At 49.3% G+C, this 21,124-nt stretch overlaps 8 protein-coding genes across 8 annotated transcripts; 2 read left to right on the top strand and 6 right to left on the bottom strand.

Annotated features, from left to right (window-relative positions):
* Window positions 1-239: 239 nt before the first annotated feature.
* On the bottom strand, window positions 240-2,215 carry EPUS_07248 (uncharacterized protein; the record flags this gene model as incomplete). Its single annotated transcript, XM_007807400.1, has 3 exons — window positions 240-810; window positions 1,571-2,063; window positions 2,107-2,215. The coding sequence occupies 3 exons, from the start codon at window positions 2,213-2,215 to the stop codon at window positions 240-242; spliced, it is 1,173 nt and encodes a 390-aa protein (XP_007805591.1).
* A 380-nt stretch (window positions 2,216-2,595) lies between these two features.
* On the top strand, window positions 2,596-4,523 carry EPUS_07247 (Calnexin; the record flags this gene model as incomplete). The annotated part of the gene is made up of 5 exons (XM_007807399.1): window positions 2,596-2,718; window positions 2,778-3,060; window positions 3,112-3,242; window positions 3,292-3,945; window positions 3,996-4,523. The coding sequence occupies 5 exons, from the start codon at window positions 2,596-2,598 to the stop codon at window positions 4,521-4,523; spliced, it is 1,719 nt and encodes a 572-aa protein (XP_007805590.1).
* A 1,011-nt stretch (window positions 4,524-5,534) lies between these two features.
* On the bottom strand, window positions 5,535-7,541 carry EPUS_07246 (uncharacterized protein; the record flags this gene model as incomplete). Its single annotated transcript, XM_007807398.1, has 5 exons — window positions 5,535-5,726; window positions 5,804-6,790; window positions 6,840-7,348; window positions 7,398-7,454; window positions 7,508-7,541. 5 exons carry the CDS (start codon window positions 7,539-7,541, stop codon window positions 5,535-5,537), a joined length of 1,779 nt encoding a protein of 592 aa, XP_007805589.1.
* A 725-nt stretch (window positions 7,542-8,266) lies between these two features.
* On the bottom strand, window positions 8,267-8,800 carry EPUS_07245 (uncharacterized protein; the record flags this gene model as incomplete). Its single annotated transcript, XM_007807397.1, has 1 exon — window positions 8,267-8,800. The coding sequence occupies one exon, from the start codon at window positions 8,798-8,800 to the stop codon at window positions 8,267-8,269; it is 534 nt and encodes a 177-aa protein (XP_007805588.1).
* Window positions 8,801-9,503: 703 nt separating this feature from the next.
* Window positions 9,504-12,253, top strand: EPUS_07244 (uncharacterized protein; the record flags this gene model as incomplete). Its single annotated transcript, XM_007807396.1, has 2 exons — window positions 9,504-9,568; window positions 9,769-12,253. 2 exons carry the CDS (start codon window positions 9,504-9,506, stop codon window positions 12,251-12,253), a joined length of 2,550 nt encoding a protein of 849 aa, XP_007805587.1.
* A 1,015-nt stretch (window positions 12,254-13,268) lies between these two features.
* EPUS_07243 (uncharacterized protein) lies at window positions 13,269-16,417 on the bottom strand (the record flags this gene model as incomplete). The annotated part of the gene is made up of 2 exons (XM_007807395.1): window positions 13,269-13,467; window positions 13,530-16,417. The coding sequence occupies 2 exons, from the start codon at window positions 16,415-16,417 to the stop codon at window positions 13,269-13,271; spliced, it is 3,087 nt and encodes a 1,028-aa protein (XP_007805586.1).
* A 1,324-nt stretch (window positions 16,418-17,741) lies between these two features.
* Window positions 17,742-18,836, bottom strand: EPUS_07242 (uncharacterized protein; the record flags this gene model as incomplete). Its single annotated transcript, XM_007807394.1, has 2 exons — window positions 17,742-18,089; window positions 18,498-18,836. The coding sequence occupies 2 exons, from the start codon at window positions 18,834-18,836 to the stop codon at window positions 17,742-17,744; spliced, it is 687 nt and encodes a 228-aa protein (XP_007805585.1).
* Window positions 18,837-19,520: 684 nt separating this feature from the next.
* Window positions 19,521-20,660, bottom strand: EPUS_07241 (uncharacterized protein; the record flags this gene model as incomplete). The annotated part of the gene is made up of 1 exon (XM_007807393.1): window positions 19,521-20,660. The coding sequence occupies one exon, from the start codon at window positions 20,658-20,660 to the stop codon at window positions 19,521-19,523; it is 1,140 nt and encodes a 379-aa protein (XP_007805584.1).
* Window positions 20,661-21,124: the final 464 nt, after the last annotated feature.

Genomic DNA, 21,124 nt, shown 5'->3' with positions numbered 1-21,124 from the left:
ATCCTAAAACTCATATTTCCTTTCTCTCTTCTACTTTTTAACGCCTGATTTCTCCGCCGAATTTGTGATTCAAAAATTTCTGAAATATCTTTGGGACCTTTTATGCTTATATAGCTCTCCCATCTCTATCTACCAAAGCTACTTCCCCTCCCAAACCTTGATGTCTCGTCCCTGTCGCCGGACCAATCGCTTTGATCAGTTTCCCATCACGGTGTGATCCATCCGCTAATAACGACCTTCTAATTATTCATAGCGGCCTGGCCATGTGCCATCACAACCAAGACGTCCTCATGTGCATCGAAGGTCTCGAAGCTGTTGATTGGGTTCTGCGCGGTAGGCGTATCCATGTACCATGATTCTCCAGCAATTCTGGCACGGTGGAAGGGTGACGGGCGACCCTTCTCCTGGTCGGGATGACACATGGTGAATGCGGTGCATTGACAGGGTGTTTTGATCCTAGCGTTGAACTTCGTCACTGGTAGGAACATTGATGACAAGGGAATATACTTTGTGAGCCAAAAAGAGACTCCGAAATGGCAGACATCTCCGGCGAGGGAGACGAAGGTGCCGTCTGGTGTGGTTCGAACGAGGCCAGATATGTGCCTGACGGCGTGGCCGGGAACGTGGAGAATGTAGAAGCTGCCATCGCCGAAGTCGTCGTGGGCTAGGGAGTCGCTTATTTTGGAGCTCGTAGAGCATCCAATCTTGGTGACTATTCTGCCTTCGAAGGCGGCTTCTTGGAGGGTAGCCCGGCAAGTTTCGGCTTGGATCTGGGACCAGCGATCATGAAAGAGCTCGCTTATTTCTGATCTTTGGGGAAGTTCAGAGAAGGAGACTTTTGTGGTTGAATTTCTTCAGCCACATTTGACTCCGTTCAATAAAATCACAACCATTTGAATTATCTAAGGGTCCAATTGGTAGTGAATTTTTGGAAGAAAATTCCATTCTAACAACACAAAGGCCCCCTGTGCCCATATCTTCCTGTATCCATGATAATTTCCAAGCAGAGGCCTTTAGGCGGCGAAGTTGCATGCGACGATTTTCTTGAAGCACGGCATCCCTTCCTTGCGAATGATCTTTTACGCACGGTCTTGCAGAGACGAAGATACAGGGAAAGTTGTAAGAGCACACCTTGCATGTTAGAGCCTGAATCTAGAAGGCGCACAACAGGAGGCAATGACCATGAACTGATCAGCTGCTGCTTTGAGCGCCAGGGATTGACAAGACGAATAAAAGTCCTTCAAAGATAAAGCTGCGAGTCTCTCAAAGATCTAAGGTTGGGCCTCGTTAGATGACGGAGATGGCCCACATCCAGGCAGGAAGAGTATTGATTCGCTTCTAAAAAAAGAGATTTACACGGTCATGTGGAGTCTCAAGTAGCGGACGGTGAAGGCAGACATGGACTTGTCTGTCATATCCATGGAAGACCTAATTTGTGCATTTCGACAGCAAGTTGAAAGAGATAATCAAGGCTTTCACATTGTGTCTTTGCTTTGGCAGGATTATCTCCCCACACATAGCTACTAAGATTAGCAATGCCAGAGATACACTTTGAGCATCTCTGACTTACATTCCATGCCGTCTCACGAGCACGGCGTACGTATCTGGGTATTCTTCCATCGCCTTTTCGAGACTCCCCGTTAGATCCTCTTCGAATGGCGTGTTCTCTATGATGGGGACTCTCAATGTGTCATGAAAGCCTAGCATCCCAGTTTTGGTTCGTCCGCGGGGAATACCTTTGATTTGCTCAATGTTGCTGATCTCGAAACAGGCGCCCTTGCCATGAACTTTCTCGACGAGAAGAGTGACAAGGACAGCCCACTGGCTGTGAGTGTGGATTGAGCAACCAGCGCCCCTTTCGAAAGCAGCAAGAAATAATGGCGTACAAGCTGAAGGCTTCAGTTCCATTGGCTTACGGATATACTTGCGATCCGAGGGAGGGTATTTTGGTGTAGGGAAGGAGAGCACGAAGATATTTTCGGACTTGATGAGCTCTTTCTGCACGCCAGATGGAGCAATATAGATGAGATTATCCTGCTTGATCGATGTTCCACCGCCAGTGCCTTACCTTGTTAGCGGGATGAAGCATCAATGCGAACCACCTACCAGTCACCCAGCCCAATTGGTAGAACTTTCTACATAGCTCTGGAATCAGGTTTGCTGGATGGTCAGAGTCGGAAGATATCACCAGGTGGTCATTGTTCTCACGCTGCATACTGTCCGAGTATGAGCTTGTGAGAGGATAGGGTAGCTTTGGGCGAGCTTGTATATCTGCAGAGCTGTATTGCAGTAAGCACAAGCGGGATGGGGATCCTTTGATTTATTGTGATTCCTATGAAGAAAGGGTCTGCTACGGTGATTGACGGTAGATTGGTTTCCATCTGCAGCTGTGGAAGCATCGTGCCGAGGACACCAACGGGGCCCAAATAGGAATAGCGCAGGGAAACGGAGAAGTTGACAGATTTCCACCTCGACAATTGTTTAAAACCCCTTCAAATTAACGCTACGAAGCTTCCAACCAGCTTCCGTTCTTGTCTACCCTTCTGAATAACAACTCCCTACTCTACTCCCCCTCGCCTGCGGCTTCACGTCGTCATGCGGCTTAACAAAGCTGTGGCTTCGGCCATCTTCTCCTCCACCCTTCTTGCTGGTTCCGCATGTGCTCAGGATGAGCCTGCGGCCGAGTCCTCCACTACTGTTGCGAAGCCTACTTTCACCGTATGTTGCACTTGACTTGGCGGCATTCTGGGCAAAGACTAATTCTCGGTGCTCTACAGCCTACCACCCTTAAAGCCCCCTTTCTTGAACAGTTCACTGATGATTGGGACTCGAGATGGACACCGTCGCATGCCAAAAAGGAAGACTCGAAGACCGCTGAGGATTGGGCATACGTGGGAGAATGGGCAGTCGAAGAGCCATCAGTGCTGCCGGGTATGATCGGTGACAAGGGGCTCGTGGTGAAGAATCCAGCTGCGCACCATGCTATCTCTGCCAAATTTCCCAAGACGATAGATAATAAAGGGAAGACGCTAGTTGTGCAGTACGAGGTTAAGCTTCAAAGTAAGCACGGAGAGATTGACATCCATGCAGCTGTTGCTAATCTTCTTGCAGACGGACTAGAGTGTGGAGGTGCATATATGAAGCTGCTCAAGGACAACAAGGCTTTACATGCTGAGGAATTTTCAAACGCGTCTCCTTACGTGATCATGTTCGGGCCCGACAAGTGCGGTGCGACAAACAAGGTGAGCCATTCAGCATGATTGGAAACTGCACAACTCTAATGATCGCTAGGTCCACTTCATTTTCAAGCACAAGAACCCCAAGACTGGTGAATATGAAGAGAAGCATCTCAAGAGTCCTCCTGTAGCCAAAACCGCCAAAGTATCTACCCTTTACACTTTGATCGTGAAGCCCGACAACACCTTCGAAATGCTTGTGGACAATGCTTCGATGAAGAATGGAAGCCTCCTAGAAGACTTCTCACCATCCGTCAACCCTGAGAAGGAAATCGATGACAAGGACGACAAGAAACCAGAAGACTGGGTTGACCAAGCTCGAATTCCCGATCCGGATGCCAAGAAGCCTGACGACTGGGATGAAGATGAGCCTTTTGAGATTCTCGACGAGGAGGCTACAAAACCTGACGATTGGCTTGAGGACGAACCAACCAGTATTCCTGATCCCGAAGCTGAGAAGCCAGAAGATTGGGATGACGAGGAGGATGGTGACTGGATTCCACCTACCGTTCCCAACCCCAAATGTGAAGAAGCTTCTGGCTGCGGCAAATGGGAGCCACCAATGAAGAAGAATCCGAAGTACAAAGGCAAATGGACGCCCGAGTATATTGACAACCCAGCCTACAAGGGCGTTTGGGCTCCACGAAAGATCCCCAATCCGGACTACTTTGAAGACAAAACACCTGCCAACTTTGAGCCCATGGGAGCAGTGAGTCCTACATTTAAGAAGGGGCAAGAGAATATGCTAATTTGATATAGATTGGTTTCGAAATCTGGACCATGCAAAAGGATATCCTTTTTGACAACATCTACATTGGTCATTCAGTTGAAGATGCTGCGGCTTTCCGAAAGGAGACATGGGATGTCAAACGTCCGGCCGAGGATGCCGAAGAAGCCGCATCGAAGCCGAAGCTAGAGGACAAGCCGAAATCTCCGATGGATCTCGTTTTCAAGGATGACCCCGTCAAATATGTCAAAGAGAAACTTGAGCTATTTATCACAATCGCCAAGAAGGATCCCCTGGAAGCCATTCGCTTCTTGCCTGAAGTCGCTGGTGGCATTGGCGTGGCAGTGGTTACGGTTCTGGCTCTTCTGATCGGTGCAATTGGACTTGGCAGCTCGTCGGCCGCTCCATCGAAAGATGACATGAAGAAGACGGCTGAAAAGGTCAAGGAGAAAGTTGTGGAGGCAAAGGACCAAGCCGTTGATGCAGCCAGCTCTGGCGTGGAAACTGCTAAGGCTGAAATCAATAAGAGGACGACACGGTCCAGTGGCGCCGCAGAGTAGAAATGCGATTGTAATAGCTGGCTGATGGGGGTTGGTAGGAGAGAGAGGCGGAGAATTGATCACCAAGGCGCAAGGAGAAATCTCATCTCGTCTGATGATGTGAAAAAGTGCCCGCGAGCGGAGTCCTAAGCTCCATACCTTCAATTGGCGTCAAAGTCAAGTCAAGTCAAACAAGCAATTCAAATTTGAGCGTAACAACCTTTTGAACCAAGCAGACGTATGAATTTAAATGTATAATCTCGAGGCTTCCCTCTGCGTGTGCAGCACTTGGTCGATGTTTTTGTGTCAGCTGCCTGCTTTAATTCTACATTGACGCACAATGGATCGGATGCCCTCTATTGTCGGCTGACTAGACGTCGAATATCATGGCTATCTCGCCGTCTCAGGCCATGTGGAGTATGGCTACGACCCAGCGACTACTTCCCTTGTAAAGTAAACACGCAAATCACTGGCCGCATCTACCTATTCCACTGGGATATCGTAGGACATCATGCCTCAGATACACTCCTTACCCTGCCCCTGCCCGAGCGACGGGATCTCGAGCATTCCTCCCGAAAACTTTGGAAAATACCATACCAAAGCCTTTGTTGCGGCGGCCAAGCATTGTGTAGTTTGTTTGATCAGTGGTGAGACCTTCGCTTGTTGATCTATCAGGTAGTCATGGGCATGCATTCGGGTGTGTCGCGATCAAAAAATCAGGGAAGGATATGGGGGGATCCTTTGGGTAAGCGTCGAGTGCATGTGTCAGGTCGAAGACGAGGATGATACAAAAAGCGAGAGGGACGGAGAGTGAGAAGAAAGCTGAAAAGAAGGGGAACACAGGTAAAGAGTAAGGCTAAGGGAGTTATATTGATAGACTCTGCTGCACTTGCACGTTGCACCTTATCTTGGAGTAAGTCGGCTTGATTAGGTTACTTCGATTTGGTGGTAGCCTCAAGTCATATACTTCTTGCTGTCGAACGTATACTACTCCTCACATGGGCATTCTTTAGGAGCTTTTCAACAACTTCTTTAAGCTTCCTGCTCGATAGTGGCGGTCGCAGCGGCTTCGACATCATTGTCTTGACTTGAAGCCGGCTTTTGGGCGGCCTCGTCCGGTTTCGATATCTCTCCAGTTGAAGGCTGGGCAGGTGGTTTGTGGAAGGGATCCCCGCCTTCCTCTGCGTTAAGTTGCATCAAGAAGGTTTCCCAAAGTTCAATCAGCTAGGCGTTGGTCAGCATTTCTCTTTCAACGATTCCAGTCACTCTTCTTTGTGACGAAGTGTGTAAATCGGACGTACCTCCTTCTGTGCCTCCACAGCACCCTCGAGGAATGTTTCCACTCCGCTCTTGAAATCCTCCACCTTCTCCCTTTCAAATCGTTCCAGCTCCCCACGCATTAGTCTTCCCATGTCGTCGAACAACAATCTTGCTGAATGAGCTCTCCTCTCAGCATCTGCAACGCCAGCTCCCACTTCATTCAACTTATCCTGTTGGCTTTTCCCTTGTCGTAGCAATTTTTCGTGTGTATTTCTGCGTTTCTGCAGCTCACTTTCCGCATTGTGCCATGAGTGATATGCTTTCTGACGTTGTTGGAATGCTTGCTTGATTGACGATATCAGGCGGATATACTCATCAATGGTGATGCCTAGAGTCAAGACATCTTGCTGCGCCTGTCGTTCGTACAATTCTCGTATTCGTAACTGAATATCCGATAGTCCAGCCAGTGGCCCGGAAAGAGACGGCGAGAGCTCCACGGCGGCTAGAGAGCTCAAGGAAGCGGCAAAGTCACCTGCAGCTTCGGCCAGACCTTTGCGCTGGGATACCACCGTGTCGATCGCTTTGAGTAAAGCTTTCAATTGATTTTCGAGAGCATCAAGATAAATCCTCCGATCATGAAACCAGTCGTCATGTTCAACGAACTTCCCGCCACCTCCGCCTACATTGATGCCGAGCGAGCTAAACATACCTTTATTCTGACCCAGATCAGGTTCCCTATTCTCCTTGTTCTTCACATCCAGACTAAAAGCATCGCTTTCGAGGAAGATTTTGAGATCGGCATCGTGCTGGAGGACAGAATGATGTGCTATTTTGTTCAGCATTCGCTCTAGCGCTTGCCGTCTCGATTCGACGAAATTGGAATCAAATCGACCAACAGCCTGCTTTTCTGGTGGAGGCGGTACTACAATGCCAGGGTTGTTGTTGTGCAAAGAGTTGTAAAGCCATAGAAAGTCGCGGTACCTGCGTGAAACAGCGAAGTCTGGTTGGCGGTATGCTTTCGACGTAGTCTAAGTCCTGTCAATTGACTGTCTCGTGTCATAATGGCAATGCTCTAACCTTCGTCCGGACTTGATAAACGATGTGGCTACTGGTGATGTCGCCAACTTTATGTGGATCGCCCACTGTGATATCGAAGGACGGTTTGGCAGCTTGCTCAATGCTTACACTTGGCTGTGTCTGCCGAAGGCTGCCGACTCCTGCCGGCTGAACTGGCGGCGGGCCTCTTGTCCTCCTTGGTAGATTGCTTGAGTCATCACGTTCGGCGGCTTCGGCAGCACTACGGCTGGAGGACGCTTGCTGAGCACCTCCTGACAGTCTTGTATTGCGTGTCTGGCTTGACTCTTTTCGTGGTGGAGTGGGAGCCTGCTCTGACGACGAGGATGCGGAAGGAAATGCTGGCTCGTCGACCCCTAGGGGTCCCAGTGGATCATGTGAGCCATCAACAGTCTCTAGCCGGGTCGGCTGCGCTCCAATCTTGCGAGCGGGCAGTTTCCGGGAGGTAGGAGATCTTGGTGGGTTGCTGGTTTGGGAGTCGGGTTGGGAAGGGTTGGCAGGCGAAGGTGCATCTAGACAATAGTCAGAACTGCTGCAACGGAAAAATACGCCTAATCTTACTAGAGGGTTTGTCTTCTCTGGCAGGACTTTTGGTGGCATCTGATTGTGAAGGGACATCTGCAGCATGGCCTATCAGTTGACGACTAAAGGGAGGGCAAGGGTTGACGCACCACCCCAAGGGGAATCTCCAGCGTCAAGGTCCATTAAGAAGAATGTATCATGGTGTATGTGAAGGCATGATACTTATATAAACGACTACGTACAGCTGGGAGCAGTTCACATTTGGCGGTGGGGATGTACATGTTGCTGCCACAACTTCGCTCATGGGGCTTGGCGACACAAGCAACTAATATACAGTACAGTACATAATACTAATACTGTAATTGAATGGTATGTACTCTGTAAATCTGCATTTCAAGCTTGGAGACAATAGTTGGAAGGATTTTAGTGAGCTTCGGATCCTGACCTTCAGTCAAGCCGTGCAAGTCACCGTGTGATTTGCTTGGAACAACGAGCAGCTCCTTCGGCTTCCTTGCGTGCTTGATGGCATCCTCACTATAGTACAGGGTACTGGCATCAGAACCGGCGATCAAGAGTAGAGGATGTTGGAAGGTCATCTCAATAATGAGCTCGCTGCAGATTTGCCGTACTTTGGCACCACTTCCAGATTACTGGTACCCTGAAGCTAAGGTCCTGCCCTCACTCACTGTCAGTGCATCTCAATGAAATGAAGCTTCTTCTTCGTCGTCCATGACCTTACTTAACCCGTCCCTGTTGCTTCTGGCTGCAGTTCCAAAGATGAAGCGCAAGGGCACGGAAAGGATACTCTCCTCGGGTTTGTGCTGTCCCGTGTCGATAAATCTTGTCTAGCGAAAAGCGTAACTGCTGACCTTGATATCATGCAGCCCCAACAAATAGTGCACACTCATTCATTTCCCTCCACCCTTTTTGCGATCTCGTGCATCCTCTGCTTGGCCGTAAGAACTGATTAGATCGAGGAGATTTGCATCCTCTTCCTCCCCAAATCCATCATCCTCTAGTTCAACATCCTTTCCACTTGAAGGTCTGGTTGTGGCTTCGTCTGGGGCAGGTCTCTGGGGGTCGCTATTTGCTGTAGTGTCCTTGCCGCTGTCGTAGCCTCTCCCAAACCTTGCCCTAAATCCCGCCAGCCGTCCAGCTTCGTCGTCTTCCACATTCATCAACTCTCTCGAGCTAGGATTCCAAAGAAGTGTGTTTCGCGTATCCCGGGTAGATCGGTAGACTGGTAGTGGAGAGGTTGTTCGCATGGTAAACGCGCTGCCGTCAGATAGCGTGACCAATTGCGTAAAGGTGTAAGGCCGTTTGGGACGTCTAAGAAGGCGCGCATTTCTACATGATTGACAAACAAAAGGTCTAGAAATGCCGGATTGAAAGATGGAAGGGGGTGAAGATATTCGAAGGATAGGCCGTAATGTGACGGACATGATGCAAGGGGAAATGGTTCAGGTCGGCTTTAGATGGAGATGCGGTTCTCCCGAGGATTCTGCGTACCAGGAGGCTCGTCGAAGAGCTTGTAGAACGGTCTTTGCGACTGAGAAGTGGGAGGTGTGGGAAGAAAGACGGCAAAGGAGTAAAGGGGAACAGGTGGAGGAAAGGGACTGATTAAGTCACGGGCCTCCCCAAAATTTTTGGCCGCTGTCAATCCATATTGTAGCTGTTTAGATATCTGCCAAAAACACGGTTTGCTGCCACTCGAACTGCCTCTAAGTGGCATCTATACCATTCCATATACTATGAGCAGACACTGTTTCAGCACGGTAACGTCCTATAGCGGCGGCGATGCTGTCCGCATGCATCCCAGCGGCCGCACCATCGTGTACCTCCTGGACAGAGGTGCGCCGCGTGGTCCTTCATCGTAAGCTTTAGGCTCTCCTGTACAAACCATATGCTGATCATTGAAAGCTCGGACGTTTCAGCTGCGCGCAAGTCAAGGCAGAGAACGGCGCCCTCAGTATGGTAGAGTTAATGTCTATCAAAACCGGAAAGCAGTTGTCATTACAAGAGAAGCAACTACAAGATGCTTGTCCACACAACAAATACCTGATGTACCCGCTCAGGTAACAGCAGTAACAGCAGAAGCCCTAGACCCACCAAGTAAGGGACAGTCCTTTCAATCAACCCCGAACCATGGCTTGTCTACGAGACCAGAGAGAGTCTCCCCAGAACTCTTTGCACATGATCCTGCAAGGCTCGTAAGCGCCGTACACTTTAAGAGACGTCACGACCTTGAGACACATACGAAAGCCAGAAGAAAAATAGCTTCGCAGGAAAAGACCTTGAGGAAGGTCCCCATTCGCTTCGGGAATGATAGTCACATTAATGAGAGACACACATCAAGCCATGGCTATCACTCCTTGAGTGGCAGAACCTCCGACTCCCCCGGTCCTAATAGACATAAGTTTTCTGAGCCGTTGCAACGTAATCCGCGACTGGGCCTCGAGTATATTGGCGCGCTCGGTCAAAAGCAGCATGTTTCTTGCGCCTTGTCAGTGCAGAGGAGATCTCTGTCGAGTCTCATGGACAGCGCAGTACCGAAAGGAAAGGGCAAACAGTCCTTTCCGCAAAAGAATGCACCGTTGTCCTCAGAAGGGCAGGCCAGGGACTTCGATCAGCAAGATGAAAACACGAATTCAGGATTCCCTCCATATCCAGCAGGGGAGTCATCGCAGTTCGTTACTAGGGAGAAGTTGCGACACTGTATGCGACGAGTGCCACAATCAGTGGCAATAATTACTGCTAGGGACATAAATGACCCTCAAAATGCCTGGCGGGGAGCAACGGTGTCCAGTTTTACAACAGTTACCTTTGAACCAGAAGTGATTGTTTCCTTGAACCTAAAGCTTCCCTCGACCACCTATGATGCAATTCTATCTTCCAATCGTTTTGATATCAACATGTTAAAGGCAGATGATAAGGGTGCAGAACTAGCATCTCGTTTTGCATCTCCTCTTGAGGAAGCGAGAAGAAAGGCCTTCGCAGTAGAGGAAAGACCACGATCGAGTTCGTTAACGTTCCATCCTCTATTCTCTCGAAGTCACGGTGCGAAAAACCCAGTCGCATTCCGTATTCCGTGCTGCTATATGCCTGAAAAAACAGTGCAGATAGGCGACCATGTGGTCATTTTTGGAAAGGCGGAGGCAATTGAAAGGAAGAGCTACGATTCGCGTGCGGGAGAAACCACCACATGTCTTGCTTATATTGACGGCTGCTATGGCTATGTGGTGCCACTCTCAAAGCAACCCAAAAGGGAATCCACAGGACTCAGCTCCAACAAGAATCGCGATGCTCCAATTCGGGTCGCCAAACAGTCTCCGATATCGAGGAAGGATTTTCTAGCTTTTGTAAACCATGCTCAAGAATGCGCAAGTTGCTTCAAGGGAAGCTTCTTTTCCGACGTGGTGCATTTAGGCTGCATAAACCGCAGGACGCTCCTGTTGGTTCGTGAAGTTCGACTCCATAGTGCAGAAGTGCACAACGCAATCTTACGCCTCTCAAAGGCAGTACCCAAGGATGGCATTGAAGATTTGGTGTTGGATCCTTCGACCTCAGCCAATGAGTGCCCTCCAATTTTGTCTGAAAATGACAAATCTAATATGCTGACTAGAGGATCTTGCCCGAGCGCAAATGGGCCACTGGATCGCACGAGGTTCAAAACAGGAAAGTCGAAACTAGCCGTCAGTTCTGTTCCAACGCCCATGATGCCATCTCCATCACCCCTAATCACGCCATTTCGGGAGTTCTCTAGCACAAGGACGGTCAGCCAGAGGGTTAAGAATATCAACCACAGGGGAAGATCTTCTAAGTCCAGCAATTCCATAGAAGTGTCCATGAAGCCGATGGTGCGTGGCACCTTGCGCTTGCCTGCTCCAAAAAGCATGAAGACAGTTGTTACTCAATATATGGAGAGCGTTTCTGTTACAGCGTCTGCCAACAGCGGTAACCTAGACCAAAGTGTCGTGAACACAAATCCGACTGACACTGTTAAGAACCATGTCAGCGTCAAACTACCTAGGGTAAAGAGAGTTGGAGGAATAAAGATCTATCCCCTCATCAGACCTGGTTTTGTAGACTATCCGCCTTTCAGGAAGATCTTCACCAATGAATTAGCTACTCACAGGACTGAGCCGCTTGCTGGGCATCAGCAAGTTTGCTTGAGAAGTCGAAAGAAAAAACGTGATAGGATTAGCAACGGAGACCGGGATGAGATCAGTACACCGATCAAAAGGGTATTCATCAGGAAGCACTTGGTTTATGACAATCGCTTTCTGCCCTTATTGGCTTCTCCCATTCAAGCACGAAGCAGCAGCGGCACTACCACCGAGCATGCCAAAGACATCGAAGCCCCCATCAAAGTCCATCTTTATCGATCCGCCCTCCGCATCAGAAAACAACTTACCACCAACAAATGGGACGACCAATCAGACGTCCCTTTTCCTTCGCACATGTCGGAGGAATTTGACCAGGAACAGCGCGAGAACATTGAATCAGCCATGCAAGAGGCACTTGTTGGCCAACAGACGCCGGGTCAAGCGGTGCTAGAGGATATAGCCTTCAGACAGCACAGAAAGATACAGGAGCCGGGTAGAAACCAGAACATGGAACGCGATATCGAGGGTGTGATGGGCCAGATTCAGGACTATTTTCAACGGGAATTTGGAACGGCAGCGGTACTTCGCGAGAACATTGAATCAGCCATGCAAGAAAATCCACCTGGTCAACAAACGTCGGATCAAGTGCTGACAGAGAAGATAGCTCTCAGACAGCAAAAAACGATGCAAAAGCTGGCTAGAAACAAGGCCATGGAGCGCGATATCAAAGATGTGATGGCCCAAATTCAGGACTATTTTCAACGGAGGTCTGGAACGGCCGCGACGTGAGGGAGAAGAAAGCCGAGCATTCAGAGGCTGTACGGTGCCAACCAACGAGCTGGGCTACGTGTATAACCTCTCGAGCAATACCTGTCGACCCTGCGAAGCGGATTTGCTTCCAAAGGGTTAAGCTTGATAGTATGACTATTCTCGGAATTTGATCATGAAGAGGGCGACGCAGCCACCAGTTTGTCCGCAAATGAGCATATCATAGCAAACTCCGGTCAAAAAAGTGACCGTCAGAAATCCCGGGAAGACAAAATCAACCACACCACAACCACTAGGACGCCAAAGGAAGTGTTCTGTTGCAAACGAGCACTCGGAAGTAGAGGCTGACTAGAAGGTCGACCCTAATCTAAGAGACCACCGAAATCCAAGACCCAGCCCCATTTTCGAAGGATTGGTGGTACATTGCCAAGCTCAGCTGGGAGGGACTACTTAGCTACCATAAGACATTGATTAAGACGACACGGGCCGAGAGAGATCGACGTCGCTTGAAAGAAGTTCTGGAGGTAGAACAGAAATCATCCATGCGTGAGTGGGAATCCATTCGAACTTTCGTCATAGAAACAATGCCAATTGGTCGAGCGCCTTTCGTGGGTAAAGCAGAGGCCGGCACATGAAAGACAGACAATACAATGCGAGATGTGTAAATATAGCTAGTCAGGTTGTACCTCCCCTTCCTGGCAGGGCGGTATGTCTAGATTCAAGTATGATACATGAATTTATAGACATGTATATACGCACAAGTCACCTAGCTAGTGAGACATCACATCTGATTGTATCCAACTTGTAAAGTACTCAGCTGTCTACTCGAACTTGCTCTGTCTAAGTCAGAATGAGATCATTACACTCTAAGCTACTACTATAGCCATCCATCTCGATCCTGTCGCAAGATGTGCAGTGGTACCTGTTCTCTTCTAATGTTTTTGGTTTAGATGTATTCGATGGATCGGTGGCTTGAAAACTTCCGGAATCACGGACGGGATTGGATATAATGGTACTACGGATGACAAAGAACTAGTCAGATCTGATACTGCGGTAGACGAGTACTGACAGTAGATGTGGGTCTTCCACCTTCCGCATTGAAGATAGGGAAAGGATCAAGGATGAAACCGGAAGAACGGATATCAGCTCTTGCATAAGACTCTTTGGTATCATTCTCGTCTACTGGCTCGACCGTGGGTCTCCTTTCCTGTCTCCTTCCTACCCCTTCCCCTCCACTTTGGATCTCCAGCAGCCACCTTTTATCTGGTCTCTCAAGTTTCTGGTCAGGAAAACTTACCAAATGCCTTGGCCAGGGCTTCCCCTTCGAGACACATTCAGACTGGAATTCGCTCTCAATGGACTGCCCACCCCGGCGCCAGGACTGCCACAACTGCCCTTTCTCCTAGGATCAGAACCAAACTTCTTCACACCCGGCATTGGAGGAATAGGATCGGCATCTTCAAAGTCGGCGCTGTAACTGCTAGCTGCGCCACCAGAGCGGTTTGATGCGGATCGTGCTCGATTGGTGCTGAAGTTCGGATTGTGCTCATTCTGAAAGGATAGTGGTTTGCTGTAGGCTAGGAAAGGCGAGACATGGGCGGATTCAGGGGAGACAGGGCCGGAGACAGGGCCAGAGACAGCTGATAGGGTGTGGTTGGAAGGGAAGCCATGACCGAAGGCTGACGGAAGTGCTCGGGCGACTGGATTGGTCCCTGGCAAATTGCCCTCGGGAGTCAAAGGTCCACTACCAATTATGGTGCTCTGTTGTTGCTGCTGCATCATCTGACTCTCAAGTGCCTGAGACTCTTGCTTGGCTTGCTGAAGACGCATAGAGATATTTGCAAGCTCGCGCTGGAAGATACTGAATTGATTCGTATACTCCGCTTCGACACGTGCGTGATCCCGCTCTTTAGCAAGGGTTTCTTCAACTTTACGTTCTTTCTCATTCAGTCCTTGTAGATTTGCCTGCGTGATTCTTTCATGTTGTTCGTTGAGTCGTGCTTGACGGGCGACAAGACGCTCATGCTGACGATTGGCTGCCTTCACTTCTTCATTGAAAGTGGCAAGCTCAGAGTCTGCAGACGATTTGGCAGAGCAGAGCGACTCGTTCGCTGCAGCAAGAAGAGCACATTGTTTCTCGAAAGCAGCTTTCTTGGAAGAATAATCGTCAGCCTCTTCTTTGGGAATGGAGGAAAGATCGTCAAGAGCTGCGGAAATCATTTGTGCTGCATCTTCATTCTGCTTCATGGTTCGCTCGGCTTGCAAAAGTTTTTGCCGTTGTTTCGTATCGTCGCTGCTGGACTTCAAGCGGCTGGTGAAGAAGTCGACTTCTTTTTCAACCTTGGACAGAGCAGCTTTATGTGACCTGCGGGTTCGACTTGCTCGAGCCTTTGTGTCACTCAGCTTAGCCTCCGCGGTTGCTATAGATCGTCGAATTGTGGACATGGGTGACGACGGCCGCTGAGAATGACGAAACGGAGGCGATGACAAAGAAGACAGCGAAGACGTTTGATCTTTGTCCTGAAGCGCTGGAGTCTTGATAGTGATAACGTACTCATGACCGTCAACTCGAACAAAAGAACAGGTGTAGGTGCAGTTAGGAGCAAGACCTGATATCTCTCCAGTCAAGATCGTTCCTTGTTGCTCTCCTTGAGAGGCCGATATGCTTGTAGAGGTCCAGTAGGCTCCGTTGATCCGAACGTATAGGGACTCGTGAAGGGGATGTCGTGCAGCTTCCTGATTATCTATTGCTGACATTAAGTTGATCGCTTCGAATTTTATGCTGGAAGAGTCAACATGAACAATACGAATATGCCCTTCATCAACCAAAAGTGTATCCAAAACCACATCTCCCGCATGATCAGGCGACTTGGAAGAGGGCCGAGAAATCTCAATCTCACGCAGCGCATTGACTTTGGTGCTTGCCAGAGCTGCCCAGAATGGTTGACGAGTTCGCACCTGATTTGCTTGTCTTCTCTTCTTCTTAGCGCTTACGGCTCGGTCTTTGCCATCTTTGAGACCAGGGCTTGCCGGGCTCTGGAAATCGCTGACGACCGGGGAAATTATGTTTGAGCCGGATTCAAGGGCCGCTACGTCTTGGTTGCTCTGAGAGCCAGCACAAGCTTCAGTATCAGCTTTTTTGGTTGATTTGGAGGCTGAGCTTGCTTGGGTGCTAGCAACATTGCGCCGTATTATTGCTATTCCTGCCTGCGTGATGATATGGATCGCAAAAAGACTTCGATACCACGACGGGGATTGTGGGGTGCTTCCGAAATCGAACTCTTGAGGCATAAATTGAGCGAGGTATGCAATGTGCTCGTTCCCGAGAAGTTCGGCGGAAATGATGTGCTCAAAGAAGAATTGGCGTACGGACTTGCTCCTTACTAGATGCAGCGATAGTATGATAATGATATAGAGGCTGTTTACGCTACCAGATTTGCCAGCATTACCTCCACCGAGCGTTATTGCGATCTGGACCTGCGCAAGATCAAGAGCGAAGTTTCGGGCCCAGTTCCATAGACAAAACCATCCTCCCAGGCATAAAGCATCTACCGCAATCATTGTCCCAAGCGAAGGAGTCCCGGCAGAACCCTGGAAAACATCGAAGAGAGAGAAGACGGACGTCATGGATAATCCACTTGGCGGCATAAAAGTAAGCGAGGCAAATAGGGCCTGGACCAGGGTAAGAAAGATAGGCGGCAGCTGGAGCAATAGGATAAGCATCGCGACTGTGTCATATGCTGGGCAAGACTTGAGGATCGTTGATGCCAGTTGAAGAGTGCCTATCTCGCTGACGGAGGTCTGCTTGGCCTTTATCACATCGTAGCGGCGACCTGCACCCTGTTCAGGTTCTCTGCCATGTACGCTGCCCTCAGGAACGGTGTTTTGTCCATCACCAGATGATTCCAAACTCCTCTTTCTTAGTTGCTGCACACCTGAGCTTCCTGGAAGATCCTGTTTTGCATCTGAGAGAGAAGCGGTCGAATCATTGGCAATTTGGCTTTTCATAAGCGAGTCTGCGGAAGTGGTGGGAGTGAGAGGAGGTGTGTCAGGGACAGCACCCTTTGCGGTGCCATTGAGCTGACCATCCGACCTTTGCTTTGTGATTCTCTTGCCTGGGCCTACCAGACCATTCTCATGGCGATGGTTGTGTTGATTCTTCTTGCCTGCGCCAGATCGGGGCATGAAGCTGCCAATGTGCCTGCTTGATCTCCCGAAGCAGTCACCTTGACAAGAGTCAGTCAGGGAAGCCAACCAAGACAAGTGAGACGTTACTTTGAGAGACTGCCTGAGAAAGTGGTAAGAGTAAGGATAGTGATTCAGAGACGGGATTATCGGGGAATCTAAAATGTGGGTTGGTGGTAGTGGTATGGCATGCGTGTCAAGCTTTTGTAGGCTTGGAATACAGTAGTAGCAAATGGTGAAATGCTAAGGTGGAGGTGTGGGCAACTGGATCGGGCGCTTGGGCTAGGCTTCAGGACTACCATTTAACTAAAACTGTAGGCGGCGGGAGGGCGTTGGCTAAGTAAGTAGTAACTTAGTCAAAGGACTTTGGACCCCGTTCGCTATGTATACGGTCTGGACCCTTCGGAGGGCATTTATGATTGATCTACCAATGACAACTACAGCTAACGTCAAGGAGACAGGGCATCGCACAACAAACTTCCCTTGGGTCAGTCCGCCTGACAGGACGAGCAGCAAGTTAACCAGAAGCTTCAGATGCTTCGTAGATGTGACCAAGACTTCTTTACACGGAGCCCACCTCTAGTGGCACTATGCCTCCATTGCCCTTGCTCATCGACGCACCATTCTTATGCCTGAAGAGTATGCCGTGTCACCCAAATTCAGTAATGGACGGATCATTGAGGAGAAACACCACAATTCCCAGAGTCATGTCAAAAAGCAACTACTAAGGCGAAAATTCGGAACAAAGAACCTAGAAGATTTTGAAGAGGAGCCCAGTGTTTCGAGCATTTCCTGCACAATATGTAGGCTCCTTCCGGGCTAGCTCACCGTTGAATGCTGGTAGGGATGGTGCCGATGGGTGGCACACCAAATACCTCGGAGGTGCAACTTGCTGATCTGTACGGAGTATATTAATCTTCAACCCGATCTCAGGTGAATTTCCAATTCTTCATGACCATCGTCGAAGGTCATCACAAATTGGAGAGGATGGTCTCAAAACACAAAAGCAGCGAGACAGAAAATCAGGCATGAGTGGTTGGCTTACAAATCGGATCATGGGAAACTTGCATTGAAGACTCTTCTGGCCATTAATCGTGGTCGTTTGATGTGGAGCTCCAAGGTACACCGCTTTTTGTGTGACCTCTTTCCTCTACGTTTTTCTTTGTCACTAGGAGCTTGCAGACCACTATCGTACATTTGCTGAAACACCCCCGCAACTGTACAGGCTGTTGACAGAGCTGGCTCTATGGTTAAAGCGATGAGATAATGGAGTTTGCGTCTCAGACTGTGGGGATCCTTGCGTGATGTGTGACATTCGACAAGATCATGATCTCGCACTTCCCAAGTCTTCCCGCGCGTCTGGTCTATCCCAAGTGTTGCGTTCTATATCTCGTACTCTGTTGAGTAAATGATGGATCTTGCTCTCATTCTCAAATCTTGCCGTCTCCTGCAACTCAAATGTCCGTTGGAATTGATCAAGCATGAAGGGCGGCAGCGTGGTTCTTCTGCTCGTGCGGTAATCGTACACAACAACGTCTTCTAAACATCGCGCTGCCGGCCGTTGTTTACTCTCCGAAAGTATCACCACGTCGAGAATGATTGACTCCGTACTTTCGTCTGGTCTGAATCTCAGTTTGTGAAAGACTGATATTCGATCTGGCCAAGTCATTGGCTATATCCTCGAGTCAATAAGAGAGACCGTCTGTCTGCTTACTCCAACAGTAGATTGACGGACATAGCTTACAAATTTGTAGTCGACCTTGATGCTTCTCAATATTAACCCAGTGCCTCTTGATGAGGCCATTTCTGTCCATAGTCGCTTGTTGGTAGTGTCAAAATAGGTACCAAAGTTGCGCATCCAGTTGCAGCGTCCACTTTCTGCATATCGCAAATATTGGACGTTGTTTACATGCCCTTGAAGATGTCAGTTGCTTTGATAATTGAGATGTAGTCGTGGTACCCTGATAGATCTGAGCCTTGGGACGATGGACTGATGCTTTAGTAGAATGCATACCATTGTATCCTGCAGGTAAACCATTTAATCGACAGACTCAAGATACATAAAGCGCGAAAACCTTACCATTTCACCCCATACGACTGCTTGTTTCTCAAGTCCAACTCTGCCTGGAGCAGTCAAGTATCCCTCGCTACCCATCAGCAGCTCCGTCCAATCCGAAGCAAGTTGTTGTAAGATGCTGCTAGCCTCAACAAGCTGTTTCGAGGGAAGACCAAAAGTGATACACTTTCCGACCCTCTGCTTCGTATCCGAAAGCCATCGTGGGTCAATTGGTCTTGAAGTAGACACGGGGTTTGCGTTTCTAGAAGGCACGGCAGTTGAGTATTTGTAGACAAGGCCCACGAGCGAATCTTTGATATTCAGACATTGTGGACTGCGTCTTGCGACTGCTTGGGCATACATAATGTGAGCATTCGGCCGTCCAGAATGACATTGCTGTCTCAAGAATGCATGGAGAATTGGAGCTGCTGTGCTCCTCCCACTGCCGATCTGCCGAGGTTGTGCATCGCGTGGCGTGACCTGCAGCCTCCCACATCGTCTCTTTGATGTATCATTAAGGAATTCAATCGGCTTCATACTGACTTCATATAACTTAAGAGGTCGGTTCACGATGAGTGGAAAGCTCAGGCATCAAGTCATCGCGACATATAAAGGTTGGTACTTCGTCATATCATGACGTACAGCGGGCTGAAAGGATCTGAGCAGAGCTTCTTGAGATGGGGCGTCACTATCCACTTGGGTATACCTATTTCCGTGATCGCTTGCACAAAGCCTTTGCAAGTCAAGCTCACTTGACAGATGAAATCAAGATTCAGGAGGCCATTAAAAGGGCAGAGTATGTTAAGAAAGGTGGGCTGCTTGAAGGTCTGTCCAACGCTTTTCGACCACGATTTGCTAAAGCTTGAAACCACAGAAATTGGAGCGCTGTGAGTGTCTCATACATTATGTACCGCAGAACATGCTGAATTAGCCTCTCGTAGATACTATCTCAAGCGATATCGGTCCTTACGCCAACGCTACCCCTAGCATGACCCCAAACCCCATGCCCTCATAGGTGTCATGTCATGGTTTACCGAAAGATGATTATTATATCTTCTGTCCCCACCAAGCACCCACCTCCAAACATTCTCCATTTGCTGTTCCTTCGTCATGAAGAAGGTCGGTGATCATGGCCGCCCACCACCGATCCCATTCATCCTTGCTCTTTCCGCTTGCGTCCATGAGCATTGGCTCCAGACCCTCGATCATCTGGACGATGGTATTTAGCGCCGTCCTGCGCAAGGCAAGTTGATCAGGATTCAAAATTCTTGCTCGAGGACGAGAATCTTCAGACGATTCGACTCGACCTATCGAGCCTTTCCGAACATGAGGGTCTTTCTCCCACCGGACCTCGCTCAAAGGTATGGCTATCCGGCGGCTACCATAATCACGGAAAGACTCGTTCTCTGCCGAGAAAGCCATTCCAATGAAGGCACAAGGCACCCCTGTCAATTTCCTCTTCTCAAAAGCTCTCGTTGCCCATGCATTATAGTCCTGGAGATATTGATTCTGCGCTTGAGCGAAAGGCGTTGCTGCTGATATTGTGTAAGTGGCAGTTTCCTCAGCTTGCTCCAGCTGTTCCTCTGACAAGCCGGGCGCGATGGGCGGGTTTGGCAGAAGAGTTCTAACGATATAGTCAGAATCCCAGACTTCAAGTGTTCCGCCCGATTTTAACACCCTTAGCATCTCGGCCAATGGCTCGGCTTGCAGGCTGGCGGCAGATGTGCAGAGACTTGTGTCCTTGACGAAGACGAAATCGAAGGAGCCATCAGCGAAAGGGAGAGGCTGTTTGCGTAGGTCGTGTTGAACAAATTGCCATTTCAGTCCAGCCTTTGACAAGTCCGGGGCAAGTGGCAGGATATCCAAGCCAGTGAACGACGTTGAGGAACCACGTCCGATATAATCATGACAGGCCGTTGACCAAGTCCCCGATCCGCATGCCACCTCAAGGACCCTTCTTGGTGGGTTGACCTCGAAATACGGTGCACAAAATGGAGCGTCGAAAACTTGCATCAGGACCATGGACCTCAGGGTCTGACGATGGATCTCTGCGAGGTCACAGGGTAAGGGATACGGAATGGTTGAGTCGCGGAAAAAGAGACGGCCTGATCGTCTGACGAGGATCTGAGAAAGAGAGACGGAGGAGGCGCTGGGCGACTTGTTCTTTGGAATGGATGGACCGGACATCGCACTCGATGGCACAACTTTAGATGTTGCATTCCGGTCGGTGGTTGAAGTGGTATTATGGAAGGGGGGTGGAGGCGAAGATGAATCAGATGGAGCTCATGGGCGGCGAAGATAGAAGACGGCTGATGATGGAGAGGACCGCACACTAACGTTGGGTACATGGGTCTGAAGTTGTCGTACAGACATCTAGGCGGCAACACATACCACCTCAGTCGAGGAGAAGCATTTGTCAGTGGTCTCAGTGGTGTTGTTTATTCACGTTGTCTGTAAAAATCAGTCGATTGAATCTTTGGTCAGAGTATATCGTAGAATCCCTTCCGAGATAATAGCAGATAAGATGGAATTTTGTAGGGCATGATGAGGGGCAAGGGGAATGGACGGTCTCATGTTCCCGAGGTGCCCCACGTTATGAACCTGGGAAGACTCCTTCAATGTTCAGCTAGTCAGCAATTTCCTGCTCGCTG

Source organism: Endocarpon pusillum (genome assembly GCF_000464535.1).
Source record: "Endocarpon pusillum Z07020 unplaced genomic scaffold scaffold6867, whole genome shotgun sequence".
NCBI classification, from domain to species: Eukaryota; Fungi; Ascomycota; class Eurotiomycetes; order Verrucariales; family Verrucariaceae; genus Endocarpon; species Endocarpon pusillum.
This window is presented reverse-complemented; position numbering and strand designations above follow the sequence as displayed.